At 38.7% G+C, this 14,161-nt stretch overlaps 1 protein-coding gene and 1 long non-coding RNA gene across 3 annotated transcripts; one reads left to right on the top strand and one right to left on the bottom strand.

Annotated features, from left to right (window-relative positions):
- The first annotated feature begins 365 nt into the window (after positions 1-365).
- Positions 366-3,805, top strand: LOC122640821. 2 transcript variants are annotated; one of them, XM_043834069.1, is made up of 4 exons: positions 366-659; positions 766-2,440; positions 2,739-2,829; positions 3,527-3,805. In XM_043834069.1, exons 1-4 carry the CDS (start codon positions 619-621, stop codon positions 3,715-3,717), a joined length of 1,998 nt encoding a protein of 665 aa, XP_043690004.1. In that variant the 5' UTR covers positions 366-618; the 3' UTR covers positions 3,718-3,805. The 2 variants fall into 2 exon arrangements, with proteins under 2 accessions (XP_043690004.1, XP_043690003.1); XM_043834068.1 differs by having other exon boundaries at positions 366-2,440.
- Positions 3,692-4,531, bottom strand: LOC122640822. Its single transcript, XR_006329759.1, has 3 exons — positions 4,495-4,531; positions 4,229-4,234; positions 3,692-3,807 (listed from the first exon to the last, which is right to left on the bottom strand). It is a non-coding gene; the product is annotated as an uncharacterized LOC122640822 (long non-coding RNA).
- Between the last annotated feature and the right edge of the window lie 9,630 nt (positions 4,532-14,161).

Below are 14,161 nucleotides of genomic sequence, written 5' to 3'. Positions count from 1 at the left end.
CATATGTAGAAAAAAACGTATCTCATTTAACTCTTTCATGTTATAGTTAACCCCAACTCTATTTATTGGTTTGAACAAGATACTGACTTATTTGATCTTAATTAAATCATGCACTGAGCCGTAGTCCGGTTCGAATCCGTTGAGGTTTGGCTTGAGTTGCTCCGCTGGCCTTACTCCCTACTAGCCCACCCAAATTCCAGCCCGAGCGGTTGGTTAGTTGGTAACACGTGTCAAATTTTTAAGTAACGGTAGAAGTGTAGAACCATAGCCAAAACCGTCAGTCTATTTTAATGTTAAAGAATCGGTTCGGGTGGTGATTCTCTTTCTCATATGGTTTATTCCTGTCGCGCCTCATAGTGTGTTCTAGCCTCCACTGCCTTTCATTCATTCTTCCCTAAATTTGTCAATAATGGAACTCCAAATCCCTGATAATTTCCTTCGATATTCAAATCCTTCTTTCTCACCCTCTCTTTTTGGATTCAATTTCAGATCTTCACCTTTTAAAAATCCAATTTTTTTCCATTTTAAGAGTCGAAAATGGTGTTGGACTTCGAAAATTATTTCTCCCTGTAGTTCAGTCTCTCCTTCTTACGCTTCGAACAGTAAGAGTTACGGTGGATGGGAAGATCTCAAACCCATCGAAGACTCAACTCGTTCTGGTAAGTTGGGTCAATTTCAAAGCTTTTTGATTTCTGTAGGAATCGATGATAGAATGCATCTGGTCATGTTTCTCCTGGGGCTTGTTTCCGCTTTGGCCATCTCTAGGGTTAAGGTTTCTTCTATTCTAGTTTTTCCAGCTTCTGTTTTGGTTTTCGCTGCTGGGTTTTCTTTGGGGTATGTTCGTGTGGGCGACATCGGTACATCGTTGAAGGACGTAAATGGGAAGGGAAGTAAGAGAACCCCTAAGGAAGTGAATTCTGGGATCTCTATTGATAGATTGAAGAAACTGATGGTTTTTTTCAGGGAATTGGATGCTAAGTTAACCTATTTGACAAACGAGATGAACGTTGCCATAGATTCTAATCACATTAAGTTAGATGATTTAGAAAGTTATCTAGAGGTCCTCAAATCCATCAGCTTATCCGCCTTGCCAGCTAAAAGCGTTGTGGAAGCTTCTGTCGACAGTATTGGTGTTTCGGGTAGCGGTGATTGGAGTAGTATATTGGTGGAGGACCGAGAATCTCAGAGAAATTCCAATCAGAAACCGAGTAGAAGAAAGAAGGAATTGAGTCCAACCAGTTTTGATATCTTCCACTTTCTTGGGGGCTTCTTTCAAAAAAATTCAATTGGGATGAAGCAGAATAAAGTGAAAGATCTTGCTAAGACAAAGCATTCCGAGCCAATGTATTCAAAAGAGTTGAATGATCAACTTCGAATTGAAGAGAAGGTCATAAATCCCATCCTCAGCAATAGCAGTGCAAAAATGAATGCTAATTCTTCTCCAAATTTGGATCAATATGGCTCTGAAAAATTAGGTGATGTGGTCAGAAAATTGGAACTAAGTCCAGGGAAGGCAAAGCCAAATTCCATAGAGACAGACAGGAAGTTCAAGGGAGTATTCAACAGTGAAGAGTTAAGTTATCCTAATGGTAGTCTAAAGTTCATGAACAATCATAGAATACTGTTGAAAATGGGGCATCAAATGGAACACAGAAGTTGGTTACCCCATGAAAATCCTCATGATTTAGAAGATCTGAGAGTAAATTCAAGATATAGGAAAATTGGACCCAACTCATCGAGTATGGAAGCTGATGAATCCTTGCAGTATGAGCAGACTCTGAATAAATCAAATGGAGCTTATGTACCTTATCTCAACAGGGATAAAAATGAAAATGGAACTTCTCATTTTCGAGAGGAGAGAGCGAAGTTAGATGATGAACCCCCATTATCATCTTCAGACAATATGGACGTGGCTTCTACGTCATCATCTTCCATGATTTCAGATGATGTGGCATTTGATCGGTATCTTACAGAGGCTACTGACCTCCTTAAAAAATCCAGGGAGCTTTTAAGAGTTAAAGGTGATGAAGAAAGAGCAGAAGTCATGTTGTACAAATCTGCTAGGTTACTCTCCCGGGCCATAGCCATGAAACCCATGAGTTTATTGGCTGTGGGCCAGTTGGGAAACACTTATCTTCTCCATGGAGAACTCAAATTAAAGATTAGTCATGAGTTGAGAACTCTTCTCTCAAGAAAAGAATCCCTGTTTGTTGGGAGAAAGGGTAAAGTACATCACAAGGGATTGGATGATCAAGTTTTGAGGAAAGATAAGATTGCTTCTGTGCTTATTGATGTGTGTGAAGAGTGTGAAGAACTCCTCATTGAAGCAGGAAGAAAGTACAGGTTGGCCTTATCAATTGATGGTAATGATATGAGAGCACTATATAATTGGGGTCTTGCTCTCTCCTTCCGTGCTCAGCTGATTGCAGATATTGGACCGGTAAGCTCTCTCCCTATAGAGCTGTGAGGGATGGTCGGTGCTTAAAAGTTTTGCAAGTCATTGACTTGGAATTGGCTAGTTAGTTCAGTTTGATTGTTGTTGCATTACTGATTTTTGAGTTTCATTAACTCGAGAGAATCAGTTTTAAAAATCTGAAATCAGTCAAATAACTTATTCTAAGTCCAAAGTTTTGAATATTTACCAAGTCTGATATGCTGAATTAAATGAGGTTCCATAATGAATTTAAATTTACATTCGATTTGATTATTATTGATATTTTCTTTTCTTCTGTTTTCAGGAAGCAGCTTTTGATGCTGATAAGGTGTATTTGGCTGCAATAGACAAATTTGATGCTATGATGTCTAAAAGTAATGCTTATGCTCCAGATGGTATGCTTAACTTGCTCTTCTTCAGTCAAATACTATTATAATATTTTTTATGGGAATGTGCAATTCTTGGAATTAATATGAGAAGAGAGATATTTAAGCATGGAACATCCCAAAACAATGAGAAAAATGAAATGTGAACACATAATTCACCAGAATCAAAGTGAGAAAGAGGAATGAGGGCAAGAAGATGTTTGTCCATATCAACAGGGCAAAAGCCCTAAAATTTGGTCTCCAGTTTCGGCTGCAACTTATTTGGTGGTGACTGTTGACATCATTATCTCTTACATTCAGTCTATAATTAGGTTTAGTAAATCTCCATTACTGGCCCTTTCTATTTGTCATTATTATTAATTTGTTTTAGTACAACCCTTTCTTTTTATTATCTTTTTTTTGCAAGTATATCGCTATTTATATGGCTTATTGTGATTTGAGAATCCATGGAAATCTCAATTCTTGGGAATCCATGGCAATCTCAATTCTGAGGTCTTTCTCCATAAAGTGTTTAATATTACTTTTAAATTGACACTAGCATCTTTTTCTTGTTGCTTTTTGCATCGTCTTGGTCAATTAGATTAACGAACAATGAATACCTTGGTTTTGTTATTTTCGTCTACCAATAAGATATCCATCTCAAGGAGCTAATGTTTCCTGTATGAGCCTTTGGTGAAACTCTCTTAATGATATGTGTGAATTGCAGCTTTATTCAGATGGGGTATGGCATTGCATCATCGATCACGTCTGCGGCCAAGCAATAATAAAGAGAAAAAGAAGTTGCTGCAGCAAGCAATAAGGCTCTTTGAAGATGCACTCCATATGGACTCGGAAAATATTCTAGTAAGGGAGGCGTTAGCATCATGTATATCTGAACTCAACTTGAGGAATTTCTAGTCCAATAAAACCATGAATAGTAATTCCATTATTCCATTACTTCTTGTGATTCCTTTAATAGTGTAATGGGTTCTCTGCTGTCCTTTAATTCTTCTCCCCCCCCCCCCCCCCCCTCCCTTCCTCCCTTCCTCCCTTCCTGCTTCCATTCCGGGCAAGTGATAATGGCATGGTGGGTTGGATTCTATTGTTTTGGGTATTTTCTGGCTTCTGGCTTTGTAGTTGGAGACTTGAAGCGAGTCACTGAAGCAGCCTGAGTTACAGTCAAACCATTTCATTTGGCCACCAATATGTATGTACCTAGGGGACATTTTTTATGTCAATTTACAAAAGCTAAACTTTTCCTTCATTATCTCTTCTCCTGCCCTTATGGCTTATGCAACTTTTCCTGTGGGTGCAGTGATTACATTATCTGCCGGTGGCTCACTTGATCAAAATCCCACAGTGGGAAAAGGTATCCCGGGATATCTATGTAAAGACACTCTAAATGGGTATGTAATTGCCAACATGATACTTTTTCCTGTCTATGGGATAAGGTAAGTCGCACCTGCCGGTGACTTGATCATTTTCCTTTCTGTACAGTCTGCAATCACCCCATGGATACCAGTATTGGTATTCATTGAACATGACAGAGCCATCTCAGTTCACGCATCAATACTTGATCATCACTCATATGGGATCTCCTGCGGCATTCTTGCTCTCCTCCATTCCAGGGATGGTTCAAGTTTTGGTATGTTCCTCATAAGAGTAGGATGGAGTGGTGTTTGCTATGCAAAATACCTTATGACCCTCCTTAACCTGCCTTGGCTCATTAAGCCTAAAGAATGGGAAAGGTTGGTTAAGAATCAAAATTGTTAATTTGATATGATCTATTTGGCATTCCTAAAGAGGAAGAGAAAGGACATGCAATTCTATTGCTGCCCATACTATTACTATATATATGCTCTTTCAATCCTTGCATTCGATGCCACACCTTATGTCATGGAATTTTTTTGAACTTCACTATCATCAAAACCACAGCACAGCAGATTAGTCTCAGAACACCCTTAACCCATGTACATCCCCACCTATTCTTCACAACAAACATTCACCAAAAGTACAAAAGCACACACAGGAAAGCATAAGTAAAGCAAACATATCTACACATAGCTTTAAGATATGTAACTTTCCCATCTAAAACCCTTCTATTCCGCACCAAACCTTCCCACTGGTCAAGTTATGAAAATAACTTTTGGATCCAATGGCCAGAATTTAAAAAAAATTTCAAAAAATAATACCAAACTTCATTTGAAAAATGGTCATTTCACTATAATATGCAAGGTTCTTGTATTTATTTATTTTAACGATTCAAACATCTTTCCTATGGTTTGATTTTATCTTAAGGAGATTTAACTGAATCTAAGAACACAGCCACAAAATCTCCGCACTGCTCATCTCCTCCTTCCCCCGAATCAAATTAGAAGAAATGGCTGCAGCCACCCGCCCCAGTTGGTATAAATATGAAGCCCTAACGGGTCCCATCCAAAAATCATCTATTCCAGACTTGTAGATAATAATAGATTTGCACAAGGCTTCCCCTTCCTTCTTGAAATGCCAAAGCCATTTAGCATTTTACTAAGTAGAGCTTGGTTCATACACTTGGCCTTTTAACTTCTAAACCCCACAATTTCTTGGGTTATCTCTTTTGCTTGCACACCACTAATTGCCATTTTCACAAGATGATACCTTGTTTCTCCACCTCCCTTTACCATTTCCCTTACCATTTCACACAAGATTATACCTTCTTCCTCCATCACTGCTTTAAAAATTGGATCAGTATCTATCGTGATCGATAAGGATTTTGAACAATTTAGAGCCATCGATTCTAGGGTTTTTGGGATCAATTCACTGAGTTTTCAAATCTAAGAAACCAGGGTTAAACAACTCAACCTGGGCTTTTTGTGTACTTGTACAAGGGAATATCATTTTGGCAGATACTGGGAAGATGGAAGCGCATCATCCGTTAGAGCCAGAGCTTACAGCAATGATGAAGGGAATACAGAAGGCTCAACATTTTGACATCCGGTTGCAAGAAATCTGGAGTTCAACCAAGGAAGTATTTCTTTTTGCTCTCCTGTTTTATATTTCAAACAATGCTCAGCACTGTACTTTTGTTCATATGACTTCGGATAACTCCATACTTATAGGGTTATCAAAGATGCTTAGGATGGATTCCCCTCACTTTGAGAACAATGTATCCATGCCCTGCCAATTTTAGGGTTGTGGAATCCATTCTGACTGATTCAACCCCATTCGGAGTTTTAAAATCCTTGTTCTTCACCTCCCATACCATTTTTTCAGAAAATGCAAAATGCCATAAACTATTTCAAGCCCTAAAAATTTGTCACATGTTTCATAACAATAGGATGGCATTAAAGCTTAATGATCGTTTGCTCTATTTGTATTTTTTTTAATTCCCACTTGTTAATTGGATCTGTTACTTTACCAAAAAAAAAATTGGATCTATTTGTATCCATTTGACTAGAGTGGGCGCATGTTAGACTGCGCAGGGTAAACACAGTCCCACGGTAGGTAGACGGGGTTAGGTGCGCATGGTACCAAATGGAATTTAGGTTTAAATAAATTATCACGTGTTTTTAGCATCCAATAAAAAAATGTTTTCACATGTTTCATGATAATGCGATGGCTTTGAGGTTTGGACTTTGGATAAAGTTTTTCCACACCTTTTTCTTTTTGGTAAACACTTTTTCCACACCCAGTCTATGGAAATATGTGACCAATTATATCTTCTTATAATTAGATTCCTACATTGAATTCCATCATTAGGCTCTTCTTTAATGAGCCCACCGCTCAGGGCCAAGGGCTGGGTTAGTTGACACACATCCCGAGTGTGTCCTTGGATGTCTCATTGGGTACTCATTAGGTGAATTTCTCATTGGAGAGGAGTCTGATGCCATTAGAACTCCCACATCGAAACTATTATTTTCAATCTAATCCAAGGGCTAGCTTGTTCTAATTACAAGAAAGTTTTTGGACCAGGATCCTCTGCAGTACAGGCGGGGCGGCGATGAACATTTGACAGCACAGCAGAAGCCAGGTGGCACACATGGCACACATGACCTCTGCTGTGCCGCCTGATGTGCAACACCGCCCCACCGGTATTGCAGAGGATTTTAATACAAAGTTTTTGTTTTCATGTGAGTGAAGAAAACATCGAGGAATTTATCATCATCGTGGAGGTTTGAAATGTACTTCACTCTTCCCAGACATAAAGGGTTTAAACTCTAAATCTGAACCATTAAATTGAATCCAAACCAATCATGTTAAACTGAATCAACTCGAATAGTAAATAATGGGTTTGTTTTTGTTTTTAACCAATAAACCGTTGATTGCAAATCTATTAACCGGTTAAACAATTAAACAAGTAAATTGATTAAATATTAAGGGAAAAGAACACTACCTGGTTGCATGTCTAGACACAAGTGGGGGCAAAATGATTGTCCCGTCCCCATGGAAAGATAAAAATCCCGCCCCCATGGTACTTGTGAGCGCATGCTCCCATTGGCCCCCGAGCTGGCACTGGAGTCACACGATCAATTACCATTCTCTTGCCCTAAATATTATGTTATTTCTTATTTAGGAAGAAGCTTCGAGACAAGAGGAGAGAGAGAGAGAGAGAGAGGAATGTTGATTGCAACTCTAGTGGAAAGAGGCTGTAAAGGGAACCTATTAAGCCAAATTGAAACCGATTAATAATTGGTTCAATTTTAATTTAAATTCACTATATCTCGAACTGAACCAAAACCGGACCGATAAACTAAAACCAAATCGATTTACACACTATTACCCAGAGACTCCCATCGATTGCAATGATAGTCAGCGAGTCAGCGGTGACTGTGAGAGAATCCCTATTTGTATCTAATTGACTACAATGGGCGCATGTTAGAGTAAGCAAGCAAAACCAGACCATGGTAAGCAGGGTGCGCATAATACTGAAACGAATTCAAAGCAAAACCCGTATTGTATTGATTTCCCGCGGTAATAATCGATTATCCGTTACTACCTGAAGTTATTATGAACTGCACTTATTGATCAAACGCCAAAAATGTACGGCACGCGTAATGAAGATAATGACGAAAACCGCCCAATTTCCCGTTTCAGGTTCCCTCTCTCTCTCTCTCTCTCTTCCTCTATCCATTTCAATTTTTTACGGAGGTTACAGCTTCAAATCTCCGTAATTGGCAAAATACGAAACGTATAAATAGTCCCCTACACGAGAACCACCTTCTCTCTCTCTCTCTCTCGGTCTTATCCTATACGTATCTCCTGCGTTTCGTCTTTTTCTGTTTCTTTATCTTTTCTACTTCTTCTACTGAACTACTTTTCCGTACACCTTCACCATCAAAACCATATATATATAGCTCGATTGTCTCTGATTTCAAGATCGGCTCGATTTGGTTTCGAAGTGGTTTTCTATTCCCGTTCACATGTTTCTAGGTTTTCGTTGTTCTTCGGTTTCAGTGCTACAAGGTAGTACAAGCAATCAATTTCAAAGGAAAATAGACGCAAATTTTTTTTTTTTTTTTTTTCCATTTTCTGTAGCAGAGATTCTTCTCCTGCATCAGTGACATAATTGTGAGGATTGAAGCGAAATTCATTTTAATCCAGTTTATTTTTCATGAATATCGGGCTAAATGGATAAACAATGTTGTTTCCTGGTTGAAATAATTTACTTTTTCATCTCGGTGATCAGATCGTGGTCTCCTTTCTTATGTTTCATCAATTTTTAAATGTGTACTTTAACAAATGTGCTAAGATCATTATCGGTTTAGGCTTTTAACTGGAAAGTTTTCGTTCTGAGCATCCAAGCGTTGGATCATATTTGAATCTGTAGCTGCAGTATTTGCAATAAAAACAAGGATTTTATGATGGAAAAGTGTCAGATAGAGAGAAATTTGGGGTTGAATTGGCAAAGGAGAAAATCATAGTGAGGAAAGAGGAATGGAACTGTTTCAAGCCTAGAAAAGCTGTCTGGAAGTAGCTTAGACTAGCCTTTTGATCTACTGGTGACTGGAGGTGAGTCTTCTGGTTCACGAGCTGCACTTGATGCTGCTACCAGAGGACTGCATGTTGGGCTTGTGGAAAGAGAGGATTTCTCATCGGGCACATCGTCAAGATCAACGAAGCTACTTCATGGAGGTATAGTCAATGCTTTATTTTCCCATTTGTTTCTGGTTATTCATTCATTTAGGCCTCAGTGAATGCTACTGGAATTAATGTAGGTTTTGAAATTGCCTCTACCTTAATTGACTTTCATCACCTCAGAAGACACTAAGACAGGAAGTGGATCTGTTTTCTGCACCAGAAATCACTCAAGATGGCAAAAACATTGATTTTGACTTGATTAAATTTCACTTCTTATTGCTACAGTCTCCAAGCTAGGACCCAGTTATATCCTTCCCCTTCCACCACTCAATAACCTGAAATGTGGAGTGCATTACTCTTCTTTTTCCTTTTTTTTTTTTTTTTTGAAGGGAGGGGGGGGGGGGGGGCTGGGCTGGGCTGGGAATAGCTCCTAAGTTGCTATAATCTGCTGTCCTCTTGGCTACCACATAAGCAAATGACCATGCAAAATTCCCTATGATAGCTTCAGTGCTTTTTGGACAATCATAGTATTCTCGGATACATGCTACTGTAATGTTTAATAAAGATCAATTGCTTTTTGAATTCTCGTGCATTTACCCCTCCCAGACCCTGCAGTAGCGGGAGCCTCATGCAGTGGGACGCTCTTTTATATTTCTTTGTAATTGTTGACTTTGGTTATTATTTTAAACTTTCATGTGTTTCAATCCTAACTTGTATTATATGTTAGTTCTTTATTCTGTACTAAAGATCTACTAAGCAGCATAACAATGAGAAAGAATAGGAGGAAAGAAATCTTATAATTCCCCTGTGCTTTTTTCATGAACAAGCATGCAATTTGAGTGCCGGAGAAAAAAATGCAACTTATTTTTATTCTTGTTTCTTCTGTCACTTTTCTTTTCCTTGGATAGGGGCATGACTTGAATGATGTAATTCTGCAAATGATAATATAGTAGTTTGTATTATTAGAAAACCAAGTATTATATCTCAAATTCTCAATTTTATTTTCTTATCTTCCATATGGCACTAGTACATGATCTCTGCTCTGTCTACTATTGCAGGAGTATGTTATCTGGAAATAGGTTGTGTTTAATCTGGATTATGGTCAGTAGAAATGGATGTTCTATGCACTTGAAGAGCTTGCAATTGTGTTACGCAAAATGCTCCACATGTTCACAGTGATCTACCAACTATGACACCAGGTTTTAGTTGGTTTGAAGCAGTGTACTACTGGATAGGTTTGGAAGTTTATAATCTGGTTGCTGGGTCTGGGATATTGTGACTATCATGATAGTATACAGCTCAAAAGGTAACCGATGTTTTCACCACTGTTACAAAAGAATGTCATGGATGGAAATTTAGAGGTGCGGTTGTTTAAATGGATGATTCACATCTAAATATTGGATTAGCTTGCACAGTTGCACTGCTGCACTTGCTGGTGCTGCAGTTCTTAACCATGCTGAAGTACTCTGTTTCTCTATAAGGATGAGAACTAGTGGTGCCCACATTCGAGACAATCTGACAGGTATTAACTTTTGACTTGTATAATAATTATGTGTTTAAACCTTGGTTCAAATTGATTTCCAAAGGATTATGTCAATTATCTAAAATCTCAAGAACTTAAAACCATAATTGTTAGTGCATCTGTCTACTCATTTTCATAATCTAGTTGTTCATGTCCTGAAAAATACCAAAATGTTAGTTTTGGGTTTAACATCCATAACTTCAAAGAATAATTTACTTAAAATAAATGGATTGCACCTTGTGTGTTTCCTTCTTCTATGTCAATTAAATCTTCCTAATAAGATTGTATTTGTATGCATGGAGGGACATCAATACTTGGGTCCTGGGAAGAGGTAAGAAGGAGCACTTTGAATTTCTTCCAGAATATGTAGGGGGTAGGGGGTAGAATCACCAGTGGTTTTGGTAAAGTTCGATCTGAAATTTACCAATACAAAGAATACTTATCTCTGAGTTCTAATCATAAGTATCATTATTGGCTTACAATAAACTTATTTGCCAACAGTTATTTCCATCCATCTCCTAGACCAGACCTATTCAAGAAATAGATTGCTTGTTTCAAATTTAAAAAAAGGGGGAATTGGGAGTAATATTTTTTTCCAAGCCTACTTGTTCTTCACTGTGACCCCAAGCTCGCCAGCAACAATTACAGTGGTGGCCATGTTGAGAGTGAAACATCCCATTCTCAACAATGTCCAAAAGTCACAAAATCGAATTGCTTCCAGCATTTAGATCCCCAATATCCTTCAAAATACAACATTATCCGTCATGAAGGACTCATCATTATGCTTGCAAGTTCTGAGCTTTGCAACACAGCTATAGTCTTCAAACAACCTCCGCAACCACAACCGCTCGGCCGTGCACTTTCCAGCAGAACGGGACAATCTCCACCAGCTTGGTGGTTCACCCATCTATGAACCACTCAGGTGGTTCCCTAAAACATAATTCAGTCCTAACCTGTAAATGATTATTTTCTAAAGCAAGTTGGAGAGCCATTTGAGTTGACATTCTTCGATCATGGAATATTTGAGGCCAAATAAATTCAGAACAGGGATAAGAACACTCTAATGCTCCAACTTAACTGTGAGTTCCAGGGATAATCCAATTTCTGCTATTTAATAACATGTATGTTTATAGGCATATCAAGAAATGGACACTTTGTCATGTCTGAAACTAAAATCCTTAACAAGTTAGTTTTGTGTTCCAAAATAAATCGGTTTCGTGTAATCTTGACTTTCAGCATGGCAGAAGATGTAATTAATGCTGCCATCAAGCAAGGGAAATTGAAGCCCATCAATGGCTATGTTACAGTGGACCTGCTGCTGGGGGCTTATGATGGGGAGCCCTCACTTTTGTGGTTTTAAACATTTAGTACTGATGGGGCTAGGTTCACTAAGCTGCAAGTAAACACCCAACCCAATAACAGTACCAATAGGTACTGTACAGCAAGTGAAACCCTTATGTAACAGCAACAACAGGGTTGTAATAGGCCTAAGAATTAGGGCAACAGTATGGGGGTCGACACTGGTATTAAGCCACAAAGTTTCGTTACATTCCAAGGACTGAATTGACACTAGAGTAGAGTCACTGTGAATGGCAGTTTGCTGCCCTATTAGAAACTATGAATAACCCTTGAACCTTAGGTTGAACACTGTCAAATGACATCAACAGTAGATAATAATCATAATATGAATCCTGTAAAATGTCCATTACAATTGATGACTAGAACTGAAATTACAGAACCACTCCCAAAATAGCAACTATGGATCAACCAACAGTAACAGCCGACAGCCACCTCTGATGGGACTCAAACAACTGCCGCAGGTAGTGTGGAAGGGTCTTTTAAATACTTCAAAAGAACAGGCTCAGGTGATGGCTGGATTGCAAGTAATGACTTTTGATCAAAATAGAAACTCAAGCACAGTTTTAGAAACTTACAGCCACAGGGATTTCTAGCCAATGGATGGATCTGAAATCACTGTCGAGGGGGGGGGGGTGGAAGATGCTCAACAGCATACCAGAAGGAAGCCTTCAACTGATGGACAGATGAAGAGATATCGTGGCCTGAAGTTTCTGCCAGAAAATCTCCAAAAGTGAGATGCCGCATGATGGAAATCAATCTTCTATTATTGTCAGCAGCAATAATAAAGAACAAAAGATGGTCTCAGTATCTCAAAGTGATGGTTGTTGCAGGTTAATAAAATAGAAACTGTAGAGGTAGAGAAGAAAGAGGGAAAAAGAAGGGGGATATGACCAAGGCCTCTCAAGTCTCAACCTAAGTTTCTCACTAACCCTAGGCTTCTCACCACTATCAATTGTATCTCACAGCACAATGGCATAAAACCAGTTCTCTTTTCATCATAAAATTGTGGGTTGAGCTCTAGAGTGCTGTTAGCAATAAATGAAAAATAAGGAAACAAACTAAAAAGAGTCCCATACATAGTGTAGGGGATGTGTGAAGCAAGAAATATAAATAAGAGGAAAGATGTCCTAATATCTAATTAGTATCACTTAAAAACAGAAATTAGAAACTACAAAGTATGCCCCACGATTTCTGGTTTTGGGTGAACCAGCTAACACCCAGCTCAATGGGCTACCCTGACACAAAAGCTTGTTGAAGAACCATGGGCCTAAGTGTGTGTCTGGTTCTTCGTAGTCTTACACAAGTATTGTTTGTTGTAGTACTTGTCTACATCAAGTGCTGAAACTGCCAAGCACCTCTATTGTGCAAGTTAGTAGCAATACCTTGGACTTTGCTCAAAATTTTCTGTTTAGATCTCTGCATTCTAATCAACTGAATAAATGAAAAAAATGGCATGTTCACTTATGTAATAAAGGAAGTTGGATAATGATGACTGTTTGTCTTGTACAAAGAGAGTCCAGATTACTCTGGCATTCATGCACTCATTCAACTACTTTTTCAATTGATGAATATATATTTTGGTTCGAGTTTACTAACTGAGATGATTGTCAAGAAGTGAAATAGACCTACTGGAGATTGCATGATGCCACAAAACTCACAAGGGGTAGTGGCAGTTGCTGATGTTTCACCCTGCATAGTTCTCAGTGTTCAAGCTCATAGATTAACCAAATTGGAACCATCTCATCCTAAGACTTCTGTTGACCTTTTCCATATCCTTTTCTTTTCCTCTCAAATTTTCACCATACAGAAGCATGTGATCCTTCAGGTAAAGGATTTAATGTCTGATTTTTGGTATGGTAGTAAAGGGAGAACCCTATAGATACCATCGGTAGATCATCACACTCTTACTCAGAAGTAAGTTTTAACACTTTGATATGGTTTTTTTTTGGGTGGGGGTGGGGGTGAAAAATCAGTATGGTATGATATTTTCACCCTTCATATGGGTTAAGCTAAATGCCTTGCTGTTGGAAGCTAAGTTTACGACATTCTTTTACTTGATCTGACGGACAAAAAAATTGAAAGAATGGTGTGGACGGTTCCCCCACTTTATCTTTTATGCAGAATGTCTTTCATTTTCGGGGTTCTAAAATATTTCATAAGTTTTTGCACCCACCTGTATTCATGCACTTTCCATGCCATTTCTCTAATAGTCCTACAATTGCATGAGGAAAATCTGGGAAATAGATTTGCTCATGCCTACCCTTACCTCGAGGCAGAAGTGGCCTACTGTGCCAGGAATGAGTACTGTGAAACTGCAATTGCAATTCATTGCGAGGAGGACAAGGCTTGCCTTTCTTGATGCCAAGGCAGCCACGCAGGCGTCCCACGAGTCATTGTGATACTTGCAGCTGAGCATGGATC

Source organism: Telopea speciosissima, chromosome 9 (assembly GCF_018873765.1).
Source record: "Telopea speciosissima isolate NSW1024214 ecotype Mountain lineage chromosome 9, Tspe_v1, whole genome shotgun sequence".
Taxonomy (NCBI): Eukaryota; Viridiplantae; Streptophyta; class Magnoliopsida; order Proteales; family Proteaceae; genus Telopea; species Telopea speciosissima.
The sequence above is the reverse complement of the archived record's forward strand: the minus strand, read 5'-3'. Positions and strand labels throughout refer to the sequence as shown.